General features: G+C 45.3%; 1 protein-coding gene across 3 annotated transcripts in view; it reads left to right on the forward strand.

Annotated features, from left to right (window-relative positions):
* raph1b (Ras association (RalGDS/AF-6) and pleckstrin homology domains 1b) overlaps positions 1 to 10,000 on the forward strand; it is a 136,365-nt gene that overhangs the window by 109,985 nt on the left and 16,380 nt on the right. For all 3 annotated transcript variants that reach the window (XM_084051303.1, XM_084051304.1, XM_084051305.1), the window contains 2 exons: positions 4,154 to 4,231; positions 8,704 to 8,863. In XM_084051303.1, coding sequence (XP_083907429.1) covers positions 4,154 to 4,231; positions 8,704 to 8,863 — 238 coding nt within the window. The remainder of the gene's footprint in view (positions 1 to 4,153; positions 4,232 to 8,703; positions 8,864 to 10,000) is intronic.

Here is a 10,000-nt window from a genome sequence, read left to right on the forward strand (position 1 = left end):
TTGTGCAAATCTTTGAATATATGTATATATCTTTTTAAAGTGATCATTTTTTATATTTTTGAGCGGTGTAGCCGCTCCTATAAGTGGGTTTGGGACACCTCATTAGTACACCCTTTGCTGTACTGTGGTTGGCTCATAATAGCACACCCCTCTACATTAGTATTATAATCTATAAATAGGACTATGCACTTAAAAAAAAAAACTTTTTTTTTAAGTGAGCTTCCATCACTGTGATGACCACACCGCTCACTTCACACTGGGTGTGATTTTTAACTCAATATTTGCTTCCCTGGAACAACATATTTTGATGGGGGTCGGCGGCCAAAAACATATCATTTTGGGGGTCCTTGACATGAAAAAGTTTTGTTCCAGGGACCCCCCCTAAAAGCCACCACTGTGGTGGTGTAATGGTACAATGGAACTCCCAACTCCTATCTCTCTGCTCATTTGAATAGAACAACAGACCAGTGTTAGTTTTGTTGACTAAGACTTAAGACTAAAAGACTAAGACAAGAACAAATATTTAGATATTTTAGTCGACTATAGACTCCACTACCCAGTGAGCCATATAGTCGGGTATTAGACGTCCGTCTGAAACCGGGTTAGAACTGGTCTATCAGTGAGAGAGTTTTTTCACCGTCTATAGGCTTAGCTTTAACGTTGATTAGCTGTTTTTTAAGCGTCTATATATAGACTTTCTATATATATAGATGTTGAAATGACGTTGTTTGAACGTCTAGGCTTAGACTAGACGTTGTCAGACCAGTTATAACCCGGTTTTAGCTGTTTAGACATATTTTAGTATAAGAAAAGAGAGAGAGAGAGAGTTCTTCCCCAGAACAGGGAGACTGGGGTTCATGTATGGTTAATGGGACTAAACCGTGTGTGTGTGTGTGTGTGTGTGTGTGTGTGTGTGTGTGTGTGGTCGGTCATGTGGGGAGGTAGTCTGGGTCAAGGAGGGGGTCTGTCAATATAAGAGGCTTGACTCTTAATACCCCCTAAACACACACACACACACAGCTTTGAATTACTATACTTGTGAGGGCGTTAACATTGTAGGACAATTTTATGAATGCCATTCTTAAATTCTTTGGCCTTTTTTAACTGTATAAGCCTAGAGCCGCACAGTTGCAGATCTACAAGCTCACAGCGCGTTGAGCTGCAACGGTGGCCCGCAAAAGTAGCGAGTGTGTGACCTTGTAGATCGGCTATTTTGGCAACTATCTAACTATATAAATGGCGAGCAACTTCCGCACCCTGGGTGCGACACCCCACAGCTCTGTTATCGAATAAACAACGCACCGCCAGACCACATGTCGGCAACTGACTCGCCACGGCGGCCGCGCTGAATTTACGCCTCGCGTAGGGGACATCTCATTGCTCACTACACCTTTTCCACCGCGCAACATAATTAATTCTACTCACCAAATGTCGGACAAAACGGAAAGGGAGGCAGCTTCGTACCGTTTACCGTGCGCACGACCTCATCACCACAACAGCTGCCAGCCGCTGCGGGGGTTTTTTCCTTTTTTTCAAAACTTTTTTTTTGGTCACCATTTTCTCCAGGCACCATTTCTGGTGTAACGTGCGGCAGCATGCGCTGGCTTGCCCCCCCCTTCTTACGTACCTCCTTTGTTCCACCCAGGCCGTTACTTTCACTTCACTCATGTCTCGATCACACTATGTCCGTCCTTCACGTGCCATGTTCATCCCAAACACAAAAACAAACAAGTCGGGTTGCCAAGTCGTTGGCATGCCAGGTTCTCTAAAAACAAGCGCCAGAAACAAGCAACCACCTTCATGAAAAAAAAAAAAACACCGAAGGGGTCCGCCATGTTCCAGGGGGGTCCCCGCGCGGCCCAACACTCCACAGGGGGGCCGTCGACCAGCAGGGGGTCCGCGGGGGTCCCCCTCAAACATCAAAAATATATTTTTTTCAATTTTTTTTTTTTTTTTTTTTTACTTTTCCACAGTTTTACTCCAGCAATTTGAGTACCCCAATATACACGCGGCCACGCTGGGCCCCGTGCGCGGCTGGGGTTGAGGGGGGCGTAGCCCCCCGAAACTCTAGTATTTAAAAAGAGAACAAAGGGAAATCTAAAATCTTTAACTTATTAAAATCAGCACCCCCCCCCCCTCTCTCTCTCTCTCTCTCTCTCTCTGTGTAACACATGCATGGGTTTGGGAGCGTGCCCAATCAATGGAGCATAATCCACACACACACACACGCACACACACACACGCGCACACGCACACGCACACGCACACGCACACACACACAGTTCCCCTAACACAGTGGATCCCTGGACCAGCCAACCGAGGGGTCCCATTTGACAGACACCCCCCCCCCCCCCCCCCATTTCCCCTCAGCCTATCAGGATGAGCAGGTGGGTGGGGGGTGTGACCGTGACCAACTGTGGACCCTCTTATAGATGAGCTAACACTGAGGACACAGAGGCTTGTGTGTGTGTGTGTGTGTGTGTGTGTGTGTGTGTGTGTGTGTGTGTGTGTGTGTGTGTGTGTGTGTGTGTGTGTGTGTGTGTGTGTGTGTGTGTTACTATACCAAATATCCCCTCAACTTTAGTAGAATTTTGAGGAATAGACGTTGTGAGGAACCGTTTTCCTGGTCGTCACAAGAAAAATGGTTGTTTTATGGTGGAAAAACATTTGTAGAGATGCGTTTACAGTTGGGAAAATATTCAGGTTGGGGTCAGGAGGATTAGACATCAGGTTTAGGGGCTGAAATTAGAAAAAAACTAGTAATATTCCTGCGTCGATTCTCTGATGTTTAACCCATTAAGACCTGAGGCGATTCTTTAAAAAAAAACAAAATCCTAACAGTTTTTTTAATAAAAAAAAAAAAAAAAAATCAAGATTTTTCAAAAATAGCAGATCTACAAGCTCATAGCGCGGCACTCGGTGCCGCGCTATGAGCTTGTAGATCTGCTATTTTTGAATAGCCAAAGAAATCTAAAGTGACACAGATGCGTTCCAGGTCTTAATCAGTTAAAAAAAAATTGCTTCTCGATTACTATTACGCAATCGCTAAGAAAAGAGTCTTACACCCATAAGAGAGAGAGAGAGAGAGAGAAGGAGGGGGGGATGTAGAGAGAAGAGGAAGGCGATGGTCTGGTTAAGGGGTGCGGGGAGGGGCTTCCCCCCCCCCCCTCCTCCTTCTCCTCCTCCTCCTCCTCAGTATTCTCATAGGGTTGATGCTGTAGTAGTGTAGCAGAGTGCTTCATGTCAGCATGCACATGCTCGCACGCCAGCCACCGCCGCCGCGGCCCCCCTGGCCCGGACGCCGTTAGCCGCGGCTCGGCTTGGCGCTCGCCGAGTCACCGGCGGAGACCCTGCTTCGTGGCTTTGGCTTCTTGACGTTGACGGGGGGGTCTTGAGGGTTTGTCACACCGTTATGAAGCCAGCGGTGTAGAGGTGTCTACTACACAAGGAGAGCTGTGGAAGCAGGAGGAAAAACTTAGTTTTTGACCATCCGACGTTGGAGGCGATTGGATTATTTGGACACACGCTCTTTGATGATCTCCCTGGAACGGGAGCTGTGTTTTGTCTATGTGAGCGGAGCGCACGGCAGCTTCTCCTCTTAAATCCACTGATCTCACACTCATCCGCAGCCTCTTTCTTGCCCTTTGGGGATCTCCCCACCATTGTTTCCCATCCGCCGTGCGTACGGTGAGATCAAAGGAATTTGAACAGACGCGCCGTATACGACAGTATGGAACCACAGGCACCAACACACACAGGGGCACCGTTTTAGTTTTTTATTGAACGTTAGACAAAAATAGTGTGGTGATTTACTATTGCGGTTCGTCACGGCTTACGTTTGTACGTGATTGAATACACACACACACCTACAGTACGTGCACACTCGCTCACCAAGCTGTAGGATGGAGGTGATGGCGTCTTGTTGGAGGGGGCAGGTAAGACGAAGGAAATGGGTTTAATGTTGCAAAAATGATTGTGTTTGTGCTCTCAAGTGAGTGGATTTAACTGGCTGGGCACAGGGCTGACTTCTTAATGAGATGCGTGTGTTTGTGTGTCAGAGGAGAGATGTTTCTTCATGTGTGTGTGTGTGTTAGTGTGTGTTTGTGTGTCAGAGATAGAGCGTTTATCAAGCTGTTTCTTCATGTCTATCCAGGAGGAGCAGGCTGCCAAACTCAAAGCAGAGAAGATCCGAGTCGCCCTGGAGAAAATCAAGGAGGCGCAGGTCAAAAAGGTATGTCCACACACACACACACACACACACACACACACACGCACACACACACACACACGCACACACACACACACACACACACGCACGCACGCACGCACACGCACACGCACACGCACACACACTATCATGTCAGTCCATTGTGTGTAGTGTCATGTCATATTCAATGTGTTCTGTGCTGCTTTGTGATCTTCATTCACAGCGAGGCGACGAAGCGCGCAGAAAATAGGTCATTGCAGTGTTTGATTATATGTGTCTCTCTGCTAGAGAGAGAGAGAGAGAGAGGGGGGATAGGGAGAGAAGAGGGGGAGAGAGAGAGAGATAGGGAGATAGGGAGAGAGAGGGAGAAAGAAAGAGAGAGAGGGAGAGAAAGAGAGAGAGGGAGAGAAAGGAAGAGAGAGAGAGGGAGAGAAAGAAAGAGAGAGAGGAAGAGAGGGAGAGAGAGAGAGAGAGAGGGGGAGAAAGAGAGGGATGGGGAGAGAGAGGGGAAGATAAATCAAAAGCACGCTCCAGCAATGTTTTGTAACACAGTGGTTATAAAACCTTTTCATGTCAAGGACCCCAAAATCCATATGTATCTGGCCACGGACCCCCATCTGAAAACATTTTGCTGCCAGGGACCCCCCCCCCAATTCAATAATCGTGTTGTTAAAATGTGTTTCCAAAAACATTCCAAATCGTTCACATTAAATGTGAACGATTTGGAATGTTTTTGTTATTTTAATCTTCACGATATATGTGGTTATACTGATTTTAATGCTACATTAACTCATTTTTTGCTGGGAACCCCCTGTAACTCCACCGAGGACCCCTTCACTTTGAGAAGCACCGCTGTTTAAGACATATAGGACCTGTATTCTTTCCACACGAGGCTAACTAACATAACCGTCTCTGTCGGGTGTGAAACCTCACATCAAAAACGGCGTTTCCAGCTTGTAGATCTGCTACTTTTGATGCTTTTGTGTGACGATGTAGTGTGATCTAGTAAGGGCGTTAATTTACGAAAATAAAACACAAAGTTAGACTTAGAACACAGAAATAAGAGGTTTCTGTCCTACAGAGAGCATCAGAACACTGACGCAGCCCTGTCTGTCTGTCTGTCTGTCTGTCTGTCTGTGGCTCCGCAGACCAAGCGGGCCGGCAGCAGGCTCCATGGAGCTCCATTGTAGTGGCTTTACGACCACAACAACACACACAGCGTTTAACACAGAGCTTTAATGAATGTACTCTCTCTCTCTCTCTGCTGGTCAATGAACAAACAAACGTTTTCTCTTCTTAAGAGAAAACACTGTAAATGATCTGTGGTGAATGAACTGACAGCAGCAGTGTTTCTGCACACTGTTAAAGGACGTGTGACGTGAGGAACAGGAAGGCGTTTGGGGATGGTGGGGGGGCGTTCTTAAGACGCTCTTAACGCATTAGCTGCCAGAAAAAAAAAACATTGTCTATGGCTGCCCTTGCCAGTGATTTCCGAGTGTTTTCACTAACCTTAGAAAAGTCATAGAATATCATTCTTCACAACGATCCGCCCGCCGATCGCTTTAAAAGACGTAGCGGGGTCTCGTAGACTCGTGCTGCCGCGATTCCATAGATATGGTCAGTTGAATGAAGGGGGTGGTTTTCGCCCCAAAACAACAGAAAGCTGAGAAAAAGGCTATTTTTCCAAATCCTATAATGGATATGAACGGGAAGTCTTTTTTTGCATTCAACGGATGTGCTGCTGCTTTGCTTCCCTGGGAGTCAAATTGTGACTCCCACAGATCGCACTGCGAGGAGTTGTGAGCTTGCAGATTGGCTATTTTTGGCAAAGAGGTTTGGTGAAGAGGGCAAAAAGAGCAGACTCTAAGTACAGAGCCAACGGTCAAGTTTACAAAGTACTGTATTCATGGTTAAATGTATGAAAACACACATTTAACATGAATACAAATGTAGTGGGGGGGTCCCGGCTTCATCTCTCTCTCAGCTAGGGGGTCCTTGGGATGACAAACTTTGAATTACCCTGATCTAAACAGTATAATATCGATAAATCAATAATCTGTACATTGAAACTAGGGATGTTTGATATTGGCTTTTTTTTTTACCGATATCCGATATTCCGATATTGTCCAACTCTTAATTTCCGATATCAACTGATACCGATATATATGCGGTATTTTTCACACAAAAAAAAAGAAAGAAATATCTGATATCGGCCGATAATATCGGCAGGTCGATAATATGGGACATCCCTAATTGAAACTATACAAACTATAGGATATCAGGTTAACACATGAACCTGCCATCTGTCTACATAACATGCTATCTAAATCAGTGCTTCTCAAACTTTTTCATGTCAAGGACCCCCAAATTGACACTTATTAGCCCACGGACCCCCATTTGAAAAGATAAGCCAGGGACCCCCCATAAGAGAAGATTTTTACGGCTCTATAGCAGTGATTCTCAACCATTTTAATTTCAATGACCCCCAGTTTGACATGCATCAGGCTACGGACCCCCATTTAATGACATTTCTATCTCTGGGACCCCAATTCATATTGTAAAATCAGTGTTAATTTAACTCTGAGAGTGTACAAATGCCCTAACGGGTCCATTTGGTTCCATTTGTGTCCATTTGGTTCCATTTGTACACTCAGAGTTACAGACCCATAAGGGTCCATTTGGTTCCTAACTATCCATCATTTAGCTGGGGACCCCCTGGAACCCCCTCAAGGACCCCTGGGGGTCCCCGGACCCCACTTTGAGAACCAATGATCTAAATGACACACAGAAGAAGCTGTTCATCTAATGGTTTCGTACTGAGCTAGACGTTTCAGTGTGGTGGTTTCACTGGCAGCGGTCTTCTTTTTTTCCCTCAAACATTTTCATGTCAAGGACCCTACATTTTTTTATTTGTATTAGGCCGCGGACCCCCATCTGAAACTATTTTGTGTCAGGGACCACCATAAGAGAAGATTTGTGTTAAGAAACGTTCAAAATCATTGCAAATTTCGTTATATTTGTCAAGATTTGTCACAGTTTTCCGTGAATAGCAGATCTACAAGCTCAAAACGAGTTGAATCGCGACGTGTCGTGAGCTTGTAGATCTGCTATATTTTTCCACACAACACCAGTGTGGATGCACAGAATGCATTGTGTTTGTGGGCTGGGGGGGGATTATGTTTTTTTGTTTTTGTTTAGGGGGGGAGGGGGGGGGGGGTCTCTCCTGTGAGGAATCTAGGTCAGACTCCCCCCCGTCTCTGGAATTCACAGCCCTCCCTGCGATTTCATTGGCCCAGGGATGCGGTCTGTCAAGCGCGTCGACGCGCTGATTGGCTGTGTGGGTTCCCAGTGGGAGGGGATTAACTCGGGAAGCCCTGAAGATTGAGGATTTTCTTAGGGTTTTGGGGGCCAGTGCAGGTCTTAGGTTGTGTGTGTGTGTGTGTGTGTGTGTGTGTGTGTGTGTGTGTGTGTGTGTGTGTGTGGGGGGGGGGGGGCACGTTCAGCTTAGTTTGAGCTAGCTTAGTGTACTGTAGTGTGCGTGGGAGCAGAATATTGGCCTAATTACTGGGTGTTAAAGGAATATTTCGCCCCAAAATGACTTTTTTCCCTGTCAATTCCTCCCTCCGTGAAGCCTTGAATTCATGGAGAATGTGTGTTTGTGTCGCATTCATTAAACGGTGAATGAAGAATACAGAGACAAAGAGAATTATTGATGAATTGAAATAAATAAATATCATATCATCGTATGCTCAGTATTTCCAGTGCTTTGTTGTTTAAAACACTTCCTAAAACCATGATGTTGGATGAGAGTGTTTTTGCCAAATGTTCACCTATTTTGGCTGAATGTTCACTTATTTAGCAGCATCACAATGACTTTGTGCCGCACTGCGAGCTTGTGCATCTGCTATTTTTGAAAATATTCGAAATATATCAGGGGCGGAAAAAGAAAATTCTCTTCTGGGGGTCCCTGACGCAAAACATTTTCAGGTGGGGGTCCGCGGCCAAATATATATCATTTGAGGGTCCTTAATTGGCACGAAAAGGGTTGAGAACTGCCCCTTAAGACCGGGAAAGCGTCATTTTAACCGTTATTTTACACTTTGGCTATTCAAAAATAGCAGATCTACAAGATCATTGCACGGCACCGAGTGCCGCACTATGAGCTTGTAGATCTGCTATTTTTGAAAAATCTTGAAAATGTGTTCAAATCTTTGAATAGATATATTTTCAAAGCGAACATTTGTAACTCAAATCTTTGCTTCTGGGGGGTCCCTGGAACAAAATATTTTTAGATGGCCGTCCGCGGCCAAATACATTTATGTCCTTGACATGAAAAAGTTTGAGAACCACTGATATTATAGCAACATAAGTGTTTCAGAAAACACTTAGGATTTAGAAGACATTTGTAGAATCGGTCTCGGGTCTAAAAGGATTAAGTAGTTAACCATGTTTCCTTTCTTCATGTTCTCTCTCCCCCCCTCCCCCCCTCCTCTCAGCTGGTGATCAGGGTGCACATGTCAGATGAGAGCTCCAAGACCATGATGGTGGACGAGAGACAGACGGTCAGACAGGTGCTGGACAGCCTGCTGGACAAGTCCCACTGTGGCTACAGTCCAGACTGGTCCCTGGTGGAGACCATCAACGAGCTGCAGATGGGTGAGTCACAGGGCTGTCACACATTAGAGGACATTTTACTAATGTATTTATGTGTTTATTTGACAGGGACAATACAAGAAACAATGTATCAAGTTATTAACCCATTAAGACCTGGAACTGTGTCATTTTTAGATTTGAGCTAAAAAGCATTATTTTACACTTTGGGCTATTCAAAAATAGCAGATCTACAAGCTCGTAGCGCGGCACTCGGTGCCGCGCTACGAGCTTGTAGATCTGCTATTTTTGAATAATCGTGAAAATGTGTGCAAATCTTTGAATATATATATTGGTAAAGCGAACATTTTTTAACTCAAATCTTTGCTTCTGGGGGTCCCTGGAACAACATATTTTGATGGGGGTCCGCGGTCAAATACATATAATTCTGGGGGTCCTTGACATGAAAAAGATTGAGCACCACTGATAAAGAAACATACATTTTTCAGAAAACTGTTGAGCTTTAGGAGACATGTAGAATCGGCTTCAGGTCTCAATGGGTTCAACAAGAAACCGTTGCATTGTATATGGGGTTTATAGCCGAGGCTAATTTGCGACCCCAGTCCCTGGTATTTCAGTTATTTGTCATATCTGCCTGTGCGATTTTTGATTAGGAAGCCTAAAAGGCTCCATATGTTCCAATGATCAATGGCCAAACACAATTAAATCGTAATCGCAATTATTTGAGTGACTTAAATTAATCATCAACTTGACTTTGTAATGGTGACAGCCCTAGTCCATTGCCCTCTATGCCACATAGGTCTCGATACATTTCAGAGGTAAACACCTGCATGGTTCCGTAGATCCACAAGGAAAAGCTAAATAAAGTCCATGGCCAGCCTGGTGACAGGTCAGGCTTCGTTCAACAGTCAGGGTGGATGCGGTCCAGAAACCTAGGGTCCTTGACATGAAAACGTGTGAGAACCACTGGCTTATAGAAAGCACTTAAACCCCATATGGTCCCTCAGGGCTCTATGCTAGTGTCTTTTCTGTTTTCTGTTATTGTGGGGAAAGCTTTTCGTTCTGCAAAAGCTTTCCCCACAATACGGAAGCTGGGGTTTAAGTGGTTAAGCGCCCGGCTGACCGCACCACCCGCTTTTTTCCCCCGGGAGGGTGTACCAAGCAGTGACAGTGTCTCTCACA

The sequence above is a fragment of the Gymnoscopelus microlampas genome (genome assembly GCF_963454915.1).
Source record: "Gymnoscopelus microlampas genome assembly, chromosome: 24".
Taxonomy (NCBI): Eukaryota; Metazoa; Chordata; class Actinopteri; order Myctophiformes; family Myctophidae; genus Gymnoscopelus; species Gymnoscopelus microlampas.